The sequence below is a fragment of the Chelmon rostratus genome, chromosome 8, assembly GCF_017976325.1.
Source record: "Chelmon rostratus isolate fCheRos1 chromosome 8, fCheRos1.pri, whole genome shotgun sequence".
Taxonomy (NCBI): domain Eukaryota; kingdom Metazoa; phylum Chordata; class Actinopteri; order Chaetodontiformes; family Chaetodontidae; genus Chelmon; species Chelmon rostratus.
The window spans coordinates 25536366-25548641 of NC_055665.1; the positions used below are offsets into that span (position 1 = coordinate 25536366).

The window sequence follows — 12276 nt, forward strand, 5'->3', positions numbered from 1 at the left end:
GCAATGAGGTTGTAACTTTCATCTGCTGGCTCTTGAACAAACAGCATGTCGAGACGCTGTTTGCAGTTAGCAAAACAGTAAAAACACGATCGTTCCATTGTGGTTGATGAATTGTAATGTCGTTGTCATTTCTTGCATAGCTCTCAGTCAGATGCACCACTTGCTCCACCCCAGCTCAACTTTCTCGTCCAGATATGGTGACCTCATGCTCCAAAAAAACAAAATGCCGACGGCCAAAATGCCAAACTGAAGGCTTTGAAAGGGTAGTCAGCAAGCAGACTTCACAGCGACTATGTCCACTTTTTATACAGTCTTATGATCTCGTGACTTTCTTTGTTTTGTTTTGTTTTTTTGTTAAGCTACATGAGGATTTTACTTGTCAGCACGGTATAGTCAAAATTCATACTGTTCAGCAATTATACCATCCACCCCTAAATAAAGTTAAAGTTGCTATTTTTTGAGAGAAAAGTCATAAGATTACACATGAAATATACTTTTTTTTTTTACATTTTCAAAATATTTGAACTTTTTCTCTTAATATTGCGACTTTCTTGAAAAGTTCTGACTTTATTCCATTAATTTGACTTTTTTCTCTCTGACTTGTTGACTTCTGTTTCCAGTAAAATTATAGCTTCACTCCTGAATACGTTTTTTGGAAACTTGACTCTATTCTTGTAATATTATATAATATGATTTTTAATTACAACTTTAGCATCAAAACACGATGAATTGTTTCTCAAAATATTCCATTTGTCTTGTTGAAATGTGTTGAAAGCTCAGTAGCTCCAGCGCTGCGTCATACTTGGCAGCAAGTGCGTCAGTGCAGAGCAGTTGAGAGGGCGAGTTCCAGTGGAGTAGTTCCAGTGCTGTGCTGTAGCAGGCAGCTGACAGGAGGAGGAAAGAGTAGCTCTCCATGTTAACATACAACAGAAACACTCCTGCCAACGTCCTTCCTTCGCCGCTCCCCTCTGAATGTTAGCTAGCAGCTGGATGATGATGTTTATATGAATCCATGCAGGCATCTTTGACCACTTCTGTCAAGGTTTTCATTTTGACTCCAGTCTGGACTCCATATTGCACTCAGACAATCTGTTTTATGTTGTTTTTAATAGTTTTTTTAAATGATTTCTACTAGAATGAACTGAGCTCCATGCATTCACAACAACTGCAACATGTTATCTGTCAAAACCCCTTTAAATTTGGACGAATGTCTCTTTATAGAGGCAACACAGTTTTAGCTTAATAAATGGGACGGTGAGAGAAAACCTGGTGGTTTGTTGGCATGTGCACTCCTCTGTGGCAGCAAACAGGTGATAATATTGATACTGTAGCAAGATAATGCTAATCACCAACCAGTTTGCAAATGTTACTGCTGACCATATATTTAAAATGAGGTATTCTTATTTTTTTAATTCATATTTTACTGTGTTGCTGTAGTGTACCAGTAGTACCTGGTAGAGAACAATAGTTGTGTGTGGCTCTCTGGAACAAACACACTACCAATACCCAAGTGGTCTGTTCTGTTTTTACCTCTGCTGGCTTCTTATAGTCCCACCTGCACCCACATGTCACCCAAATCTTACAGTACATGTGGGTGCTGTGGGTGTCGACTCTTGTATCAAGTATGTATATACATTATGTTGAAAAGTAAAGTTTATTTTTAAAACTTGTAAATTTTTTGAGGGATCTGCTGTTTGAAAATGTCAACGGGGGCCTGTGTGGAGCCTCCTTGCTTAGAGGAAGCGTGTGTGCACCAGGTAAATCAAAGGACTCACCTGTGCAGCAGAAAAAGCTTGTGACTTACAGCTTTAAAGGAGCTGGCCAAGAGATGAACAAATGAAAGACAGGACAGAGGAAATTGGGAAATTCTTTAAGGGCATTCGCAATAAGCTATACTGTGTGTTGCAGCTATCTGTACAGAAACATTTTCATTAGTTTCATTTTTTGAATTCCAAACTTGTGCAGCCTTACAACGGCCACATTGGACTGACATGAAAAAAAAAGGAAAGCTATGTTTTAAATATGTTTTTCTCTCTTTGGTTGTTGTCTGAGTTTTCTTTTAAAAAACCAAATGTAAATAAAGTTGTAAATATGGTGCTCTTTATCTAGAACAGCGGAGTGAACCCTTTGGTGCATAGCTGTACAGTAATTTAGCCTTATGATAATAGTAATACTGTATGGGTGTCTCAGCTAAAAATAAAGCCGTGTGAGAAAAACGACACGATTCTATTCATACTGTCAGGTCTCTTTGACTGTTGTCTTACTCAGCTGTATCCAGGTGAATGATGTGCATGTGTTTCAGTGTTTGACATTCAATGACACAGAGCAGAGAGAATCAGCCACAGAAATGTTACTGGACCAAAAAACAACAGAAGAAGAAGAAAAAGGAAAAAAAAAGATGAGTTGGAACTGACAGGAATATTCAGTGTATTATTCTGTAGTTGATACCTGTTGTCAGAAGTTACATATAGCTATGGTAATATCCAAAAATAAAATGTGGAATACTGTCTCATACATGTGGTCTTTTGGGTCTTTCTTGTTTGATTCTTCTCAAACTGGGTGAGACGAATGAATTTTATTCTCCATGACTGGAGTAAAGTATGTATCTTAAACCTTGCATGAATTGATTTTTAGCCACGTTAGCAGTGTGGATGAATTCTAATAGCTTTGGTGATCCCTCAGCTCCTCACTTAGCACCATCATGTGGTCAAAATTTTAACTTCCAATTCTTTGGTTTATGATCAAATACCTGCAAAACTGACGACATTCCCATCAGCCTCGGATGTACTGCTAATAAGGAAACGTTAGCGTGCTTACACGTTAAACTAAGATTGTGAACATGGTAAACATACCTGTGCAACATCAGCATGTTGGCATCATTGTCGTGAGCATGTTAGCTTAATCCCTGTGTCTGCCACTTCAGGTAGCAAAAAGCTGCAAATGCTGGGTTGTCAACTTTATCAATGAGCTGGAGGTTTTGTTCCTTTTTTTTTTTTAACTGACCTTTCAAAGACTGCAGGGTATTTACCTCCGTGAAACAGCATGCAGTGCCTAAAAACTATAGTGCATCCACCCGTATGTACAGACAATATTTTCGTTTGCTGAATTTATGTTCTAATATGTATGGGCTTCAGCTTCAAAGAGCTGTCACTGTTGGGTTTATCCCTGTGTGTATGCACAGTCATGAAGACGCTTTCCACTGTGCAGTTACCCCTCAGGCCCTCATGTACAGTATATAACACTGTCGGGACCTGAGCTCTGCTCCCAAATATTCTTCAGCGTCAAGCAGTGAACAAGCAAAGAACAGAAGTCAAGATGAAGAAGTTCAATCACTCCGAAGCTGTCTGTTTGTACCCCACCCGTCAAGTTGGCTACATCCTGCCAGCAGACCTTCACCCCCGCTGTCAGACTTGCCTCTGTGCTGAGCACACCAGGCTAGCACTAACTCCTCAGGCCACCTGTCAGTACTGTACAAGCCTGCCTGCAAAGGAGCTCTGCAGCGGCTGGTGTGTACCAGACGCCGAGGACTTTTCCAGGATTTGCCGGGCATAATCAAGAGGGCAGCAGATCTGAGGGGCATCGTAATGCCAGCAGAACAACCTGGCTACTGCCTCTTAACTCGGGACATTGACAGACACAACCAGGAGCCACCAGCCACCAAGTGTTTTCCAGGTGAAACCCTAACCCTAACCCTAACCCATGAATACATGGGTGTCAAGGCTGAGGTTACACACTTCCCACCCCATTTCTCGATATGGTGGAAACAATCCCAGTCACTCTGGACAGAGATAACATCCCTGACGACAGAGCTAGAATAACTTCAGGGGAAGGATGCGATCTCCCTCATCCCTCTGGGACACCAAAAAGGTAGGATGAGGCTGGCTTTAGACCTGTGTCTGTTCAACAGGTACATTATGAAGTAGCCTTTCCACATGCTAACAGATGTGCTGAATGTATGCATGTTTCCCGGCGACTCGTTCACTTCCATCAACGTAAGAGATGCATATTTCCACAACCCCGTCGCTCCCAGGGGCTGTGAACTGGTTAATATCTGTTATCTGTTTGTGGACTTCTGTGTCATAGTGGGCATTGACTACATCAGCTTCACCCTTAGCCCAAAGCAACAGTTCTTAGAGGGTGAAGACTATGTGAAATATAACTTCAGTTACAACTGAAACTCCAGATTACAGTACAGTACAGGCGCAGTCCTCTAAAACTTCAGTCCCCTGCTCCACCAGAATTAGCTAAAGAACATACTAGCTTTTGGGAGCAAAGCTCAGGTCCTGATGGTCTTATAGACTGTCATGAGGATGTGAGAGAGGCAACTGTACATTGCACAGAGGAAATCTCCATGATTGCACATGCATGGGGGGATAAACCCCAAAGCAGCAGCTGTTAACCTACACTCATAGAATCTGGAGTTACCACATGTAACTAACGTTCACATTGTGTTTTTGTGTATATTTTGTGTTTTGTTTGTATGTTATGTATTCTTTTTATGAAAGACCAAGACTAAACCAAACCAATAATACACATGATGAACATAAATTGACTTGCTGTTAACTGCAAGTGGAAAACACTAAATAGGAATATTTGAAAACTTGTTCTGACAGTGACGAAGATGAAGATGTCGTCTACTCATTTAGTTATTGGATATATATTTTCAGTAACATTTTGTGTCATGATGCAACTGTTGATGAAGCACTTACATTGTTGACATTGTTAGTCACTATATGTTTGTAATTGTGTGTCAGTGAGCAACAGTGTATTGATTTTTCTGTTACATACCTTTCCTCAGGCTGTTTTTTAATTGTGGCGTCTTCACGTGAACTGAATTCTTTGAGACATGAAAAGTTCTATGTTTATTTAGTAAAGCTGATCTAAGATGAGGTACGATCTTAGATGTGCCTCCTTCTTGTAATACTCCATAGTATTTTAAGATGATGGCCTCGTACCTTATTCATATTTCAGCTCTAGAACGTGCCAAAATCTATACCACAAATCAAATACAGGTGTTTCTCTCAGATAACATCCCTGGACGTGCTGTTTTTCTCAGTTTTGCACTGGAAGCCGTGATTTTGTAGACTCAGAGATCTTCAGGGAGGCCCCCTTCTGCAGGACTATAAATGACGTAGTTTACACCACATGTGGGGAAATAGTTATTTTAAATATCTCTCATAACATTAAATATTTGAGATTAAATAAGCAACAATCCAAGTAAAAGTACCCGTATACTAACTACAACTACACTACATGTGTCACTAAGCCGCCGACACACAAGTTATATCAAGCAGTTCAGATAAAACAGTAATAAAAATATTGCGCGATTCTGTCTCTGTTATTTTGAACTGAATGAGAATAATGTTCTGCTGTATTCACAGGACACTCAACTAAAGCATTTCTTTGCTCTACTTAGTTGCTTGGAAAAACTTTGATCAACAAAAATTACAAGTAAAAAAGAGTTGAGTTTGAGTTATAAATTAGAAACCAACAGTTTTGTGTCTGTCTTACTGATGTATTTACACACGTAACTGATGGGGGAAAAAAAGTCATAGCATTGAGGCAAACATCAGTGCATGATAAAATCTTTAAAAACCGTATCGACCATATCAAAACTCATTTGGATGAATGAATGAAACTTGAAAATAATGGCAAATGCTAAAAAATCGCCCTTCTTGTGAAACTGTGAGTCAAACTAATGTAAAAAAAGAGAAGACATTGTGCACATAGCTAGACAGACAGAAGACATTACAAAACTACTACTAATAATAACGATAATAATATCAAGAGTAATAATAACAATACTACTATTATTAATAATAATGATAGTAATAATAAGAAGAAGGAGAGGAGGAGGAGGAGCGCTGAGCTAAAACTGTTTGCTAAATTGAAGTCAATCAGAGATGACTTAGAGGGGCTTTCTAAGTTTGGCCTGGCAGGGTCAGTAATTATCTGTGGAAGATTCATATTGCCACAAACATCTTTTAAATAACCAGAGGCAGAACTTTGCCAATTTAAATGATTTTTTCCATGAGCTAGCAGTTATCTCATCAACAGCTGAGGAGGAAGCAGGAGGCGTCTCTGCACTCCAGCCACAATAACAGAATTATTTAGTGCAATAAACACTTCCAGAGCCAATTAAGAACAGTACTAGTGGATCAAGCTCTTGCACAAATGGCCACACCTCCTCCTCTGGAACATCACGATCATCCAGGTTTACCTCCGAATTACTCAGAGTGCATCTGCACCAAGTGTCAATCCTAACCTTTCCTATTGTAAAAATCTAAAGGTTTAAGGACAGGGTGTGAGGCAGACTCTGACTTTAAAGAAGCAGTGGGGTCAGAAACCTGTGAGGATGAGGAAGGCTTAGATGTACACACCTGTAAAAGAGATAGCAGGTAGTGGACTGTGGGGTTTTCAAGCTTTCAACGTTGTGGACCAGAAAACCGAAACAATGAGCTGAAGGACACTGAAATGCTACATAGAGCTAAGGGGAACTGCAGATTTAAGCCACTGAATTCATCCTGGCACAGCGTGATGAAGACACAGACTCACGTGGGTCAGAGACGAGGCTGCGATCCAGCTCACTGAAGGTGTTGAAAAGCAGTCGCTGGTGATTAACATGCTACAGGACACTTAGGGGGTTTTACTGCTTGCCACTCAAATAACCCAGCAGCTTCCAGACCAGATGGCGCACCGAGGTTTACTCACACTTCATCTCTCCATGAACTCGGCCCTTTATTTCCTCACACAAACACTGCGGAGCTTCACGCAGAAGCTGAGAGACTGACGGCGCTGAAGCATGTTACACTGACACTGCAAACATACAGCCGCACACACGTTTCATTTCCTTCTTTATGCGTTTAATAAAGATGCACTCCACAACAGTTTCAATACATTAGGTAGATACCAGAGGACTGTGTGTGCAGAGCGTAGAAAAACAAATGTTCAGATAGGCATTGCATTTCAAGGCACCACGCGGCGTTTGGAGAGTGCATGGTTTAACTTCAAGTAACAGGCTGATACTTAGTTATGAGATAATATACCCTGGTCACATGCTAAGATAAAGACAGCAAAATCTGTCATGGTCTTGTCAGCGGACATAAAAAAACAAACAAAAAAATCCATATGATCTGAATCCCAGAAGCAACTGAACACCCAACTGTGAGGTTTCATCACTGATCGATACTTAATGTTGACATTTAAACACCACTAAATTTGAGTGGTTTCAGTGAGAGGAAACAAGTGTCCAGGTTTCCGGTCACCACATGACTGACAGACTGTAACCTGATAAGTCTGATTGATTCCATTCAGGCTTTACTGCTTTTATGGCAGCGTGTTCAAGTTAGATTTTTTAACATTGATATGAGTAGCTTGATTTTTTGATTTGAGTTGAATTAGTAATTAGAAGTGGTTACATTTTACAATTAGGTGTCGAAAATTAAACATTTATAGCCATTATTTGCTTCCATGGTTAGAGTGCAGAACACAAGCTATTATAACTAGAATATTTTGTCTGATTACAAGCAGCTTGAATACTGAAATTTATAAGATGGAGTCTTTGGTGAAGTTTGTTTACTGTGCATACACCATCACCCCGTAGGGCTCTAACTCATGAGTAAACATAACTGTGGGTGGCCAAACTTTCAAATATACGTCATCCCAAAACACAGTACTGATTTAACCCAACCCAAAGTGACTTCAGTGGCTGAAGAACAGAACACAGACATGATAGAACTTCCATCAACAGTCATAGATAAAATCAATATTTGTTACAGTATAATATGTCAGAATACAGCATTTTTCTGTGATTTGAACACCTGGCTTTTACAAAATTATTCCTAATTATCCCCCCATGTGTACACCACCCCAGAATAAAACCTCATTACAGTACATCTCCTTTAAAGACCAACATAAAACATCTGGCACACAGCTATGTATCTAAAGCAGTGCTATTCAACAGGTAACCACTGTTCTAGTGCAGTGAAGACGCTGCATCACTGAGGGGGCCGATGAGACAGATAGCACACACACACTCCAAAAATAACGTGGCTTTGTCTATGTGATTGAGTGTAAACAGCGGTCTGTTAAAGCTGTGAGAAGCGGCGGTCCATCAGTATCTGTAGGCTCTCCTCTCCTCCTCACTGGACCATCTTACCGAGCTCCGAGGCTTCCAGCATTTTCTGAAACACACAGAACAGCAACAAATTCATGTGGATTTGTTTCACTGCTGAAAGGTGTGTGTGTGTGTGTGTGTGTGTGAGTGAGAGATTTATTCAAAGGAGGTGAGAGCACTTGGCATCCATCTTGCTTTGTTAGCTGTGCATTTCACTGGAATAAGAAGCAGAAACCCACCTTCCCACCAACCGTCTGGCTGAATGTGATAATGTGCGCGCACCCGAGGGGGGAGTTTGTCTGTGTCCTTGTATTATTTACAGGACAACACCTTAAAGGATTATTCCGGTTTATTATAATTTTAGTCTCATTTCTGTACTTCTGGGCCCTCATTGTGTCATTAATAATCACACAAAGAGAAATGCTGGGATCATCGCTAAAAAGCCATCAGAGTATCAGGTCACAGTTCACATACTGATGTCCTGGTACTTTCTCTCTGCGATGACTTTCACAAGGCCTCAGTATGCTTCAAAGGATCAGTGTGTGACACCTTCTCTGACCGCAGCATCCGGCTGTGTCCAACAATTTGAACCATTCCTTGCTGCAAATCTGTTTCTAAGCTCAAAACACATTTGATGAAGATGAATCGATCTTAAAAGACGTGTTCATAAACATCTAAATGCTGACAGGGGCGGAGTCTGGGGAGGCGGAGGGGGTTCTGTTTCTGAGAGCACCAAGTGTTAATGTATGGAGTGCCTATTGGGAGAGAGACAGAGGTCATGTACATATATGATCGGAGAGTGCATGCAACATGTTGCTATAAAAAGACGTCTGCGCCTGCCTGAACTGCTGAGGGCTCCATGAACAGAAACACCCAGCCTTGCATACAGTTGTGGTTTCTGAAATTCTGAGATATCCACCTCTGAGATTTCTTCTGATGAGAGAGGTGAACAGTGTTTTGTGACAAATGGCATACAGTGTGTGAAAATCTCAACAGTTTGAATGTGTTGGAATCACGGTCCAACTAAGACGACAGTCACTGAGACGGTTTCTGGGGTGCAACTGCTGAGATGTATTTGACAGGTGGAAAAACCCCTAATATGTATTAGAAATAATGAGTTTTCTTTGCAGGCTCCTCAGAGGTCGACTGTGCACAGCCTTTGAGAAATGAGCAGTGCTTCAGTGTAAGCACCTCTTCCTTGGCTGGCGGTACCTGTTTCATAAGTCGCCCAGAGGCAGAGTGTCTCCTTCTGTTTCCTGTGACATTAAGTCCTGAGCAGCGAGGGGAGCAGAGGCTTTAAAATAGCATTACATGTGAGCAGCGCAGCAGCTGCAGGGTCTGGACAGTCTCTGGCAGAGGGAGCCTGTCAGGGACTCGGGACTGGCTCTCTGGAACACACGGAGGCGTACAGGTGTGGCAGGCAGGTATGGGTCGTGGCGCTCTGCTGACAGCGCATATCTCAGTGAGGATCATGGGTCATCAGGAGCATTCGACGCAGGCTTGAGTTACACTGTAAGCAAAAACCTGATCCTGGAACACAGGTCGGATCTTTTCACAGCTGTCCAAACACCAGAAGTCTGCCCGCTGACGTTTTTCCACGAGGTCAGACAGCAGCAGAGAGAGTCAGCGTGTAAAACTAAAGATGGAAGTGTACACACAGTTTTTGGTTCCAGTTGGCCACGACGCAGCTCTGGGTTGCTCTTTAATAAATTACAGTCCATGGCTTTGAAGACGTCGCTCTTCCCTGGATGCTGATCTTGGCAGAGTTACTTTTTAATCAAGCTTCTAGCTGGACGCAAAGCAGGCAAATTGGATGTTATTAAGTTTCTGTCCCACAGACTGATCCACAAGAGGTTTGTGCTGAGGCAGCCGTTTAGCTTCAGAGCTGATTCTTCAGGGGCAGCAGTGGGGTTAAACACAAAGTGACTCCCCCAGGAAGATAAAGGGGGAATTAAATCCTTCCACTAACAGGCACAGATCCTTCCTCCAGAGGAGAATCCAGAGGATGAGTGTCCGGATAGTTAATGTACAGGACGTCCACGGCCTGGATATATACGCAGTCTTTACTGATTTTTAGCAGATGAGTCTGCAAAAAAGAAACATAGCACAGGCAAGAATAAAGACAGACCAATAACTCATCTAACTGGAAATCTCATCAGTACAGCGGTTTGGTGGAGTTTTATCTCTTATTATTCACAATAAGTGAACACAAGGGAAAACCTACACTTGAGGTCCAAGCTGAGGGTCTGACGTACAGATCCACAAGACCCTCGAGACAAATGTGTGACTTCGGGCTGTAAAACTAAAACTGACTAGATTTAAAATTCAAGTGTACTAAATAAAGCATGTTACTTATGTGCCAAAAGGTTTTTTTTTTTTTTTTTTTATAACACTGATCTGAAAAAGTCACAGGCTGGCTGAGCAGTGGCTTCAGCATGTTATGGCATGTAAGCAGAGAAACATCGATTCCTACTGGCCTCATGGTGTGTGTCACCTTCAGACGAGTCCTGACCTCAGTCCTAGAGCTGGAAGTTTACTCTTACCTCTTACTAAGTCTGCTGTACAGTGCAGGCATGAAGTTTAGCTTTGTAAAGACTGCAGTGTCTGGTGAGGTCAATGTTTTCATCACTGGTAACACGTGCTGAAACAGTAAGCTGATTATTGTCACCTATTTTGAGTGATTTAATAAGAAACAACGTCAATCACTCCCTGCTTTGAGCTGCTTTTCTCTGCCTGACATCAGTGTAAATCATTGTGTGTTGGACCGTCTGTTGAATAAAACTAATTTTTAGATGGCACCTTGGGTTCTGAGAACCATTATCAGTTCCAGCCCTCTGACCAAGTGACCACGACGCAGGTGGAAGAGTCTCCGGTCCATGTCGTTATGAAAACTAACCTGTAGCCTTGTCTTTTTGTGCTATTTTTCAGTAACCTCACGTCTTGTTCTGTTTGACAGCTGACATACACACTGCTCCTCATTGGCCCTGCTGTCCTCAGAGGCTCGTCTGTGGAGCCAGAGACGCTCTCTGCTCCACGTGTCCTGCTTACTGTCCTGACATGTCAGCACTGATCAGAGAGGACAGGAAGCAGAGTTTTACACAGCCTTATTTCATCTGTCACACACACACACACACACACACACACACACACACACACACACACACACAAGCACTTTGTCTCACTATCACACTCTATTGACATAATGCATTCTCCAGCCCCTTACCCTAGCTGTAATGGAAACCTAATTCTAAACCAACCCGCAAAACCAAGTCTTAACCCTCAAGAAGCAGTCTAGACCCATGGGGAGTTTTGTCCACACAGTGAAGGAAGCCCCCATGGGCTGGTGTGCATCCCCGCTGGGATACAAAAACAGAAACGCACCCAAACAAAGGAATTAAAATGTTCATCCTCCACACCAGAGTCCAGTTTCTCCACACACCTGAACACCAACACACACAGCCACAAAGCTGAAACACACTCATGCAGTTCTCTATACACATAGAAAGTCAAACATCAAGTGGACATCTGGGCTTATTTAAGTCTCTGTGTGGGGTCCACTGGGGTTGCAGTGCTCTGTGTCAGCATTAGTGAGGCTGCAGCCTCGACAATGAACGTGATCCTCTGTCAGGCCTGAGTGTGTGTGTGTTACAGCTCACTCACTGATAACTTGTCGAATCTGTGAATTCATTGTTACGATCTGATCTGTGCAGCAGTCATAGAGCTGGATGAGTGCTGAGGGGCAGGAGGCACCTCTGCAGCAACAACAATGGCAGGAGGTTTAGAAGACAAACTAATAGAGTCCATAAAACAATAACCTCAGAGTGTTGCCATGTTGTATATGTCTGAGTGCTCTGGTGTGTCCAACACTGGAATCCTCTGGTAACACCCAAAGTACAAAGGCTGGTATGAAAACAGCTCTGGTTGTCACTGTGAGTGCATGGTTAAATAAAACAGTGTATCTCCAGCCGTCCACTGCTAAACTTAAATGACTCGTCCAAGTCTGCACTGCAGATATGAAGGTGTCAACTTTCAATTACTTTCAATTCATTCTCAATTAATCTGCTGATCATTTTTCTCAATTCATCGTTCATTTGTTTGGTCTATCAAATGTCAGAAAATAGTGAAAAATTCCCATTACAGTTCCTGAAAGTCCAAGGTGA

At 42.0% G+C, this 12276-nt stretch overlaps 1 protein-coding gene across 2 annotated transcripts in view; it reads right to left on the minus strand.

Annotated features, from left to right (window-relative positions):
- Positions 1-6856: 6856 nt before the first annotated feature.
- ano10a (anoctamin 10a) overlaps positions 6857-12276 on the minus strand; it is a 34114-nt gene continuing 28694 nt past the window's right edge. For both annotated transcript variants that reach the window (XM_041942154.1, XM_041942155.1), the window contains one exon: positions 6857-8183. In XM_041942154.1, coding sequence (XP_041798088.1) covers positions 8142-8183 — 42 coding nt within the window. In that variant the 3' untranslated portion in view covers positions 6857-8141. The remainder of the gene's footprint in view (positions 8184-12276) is intronic.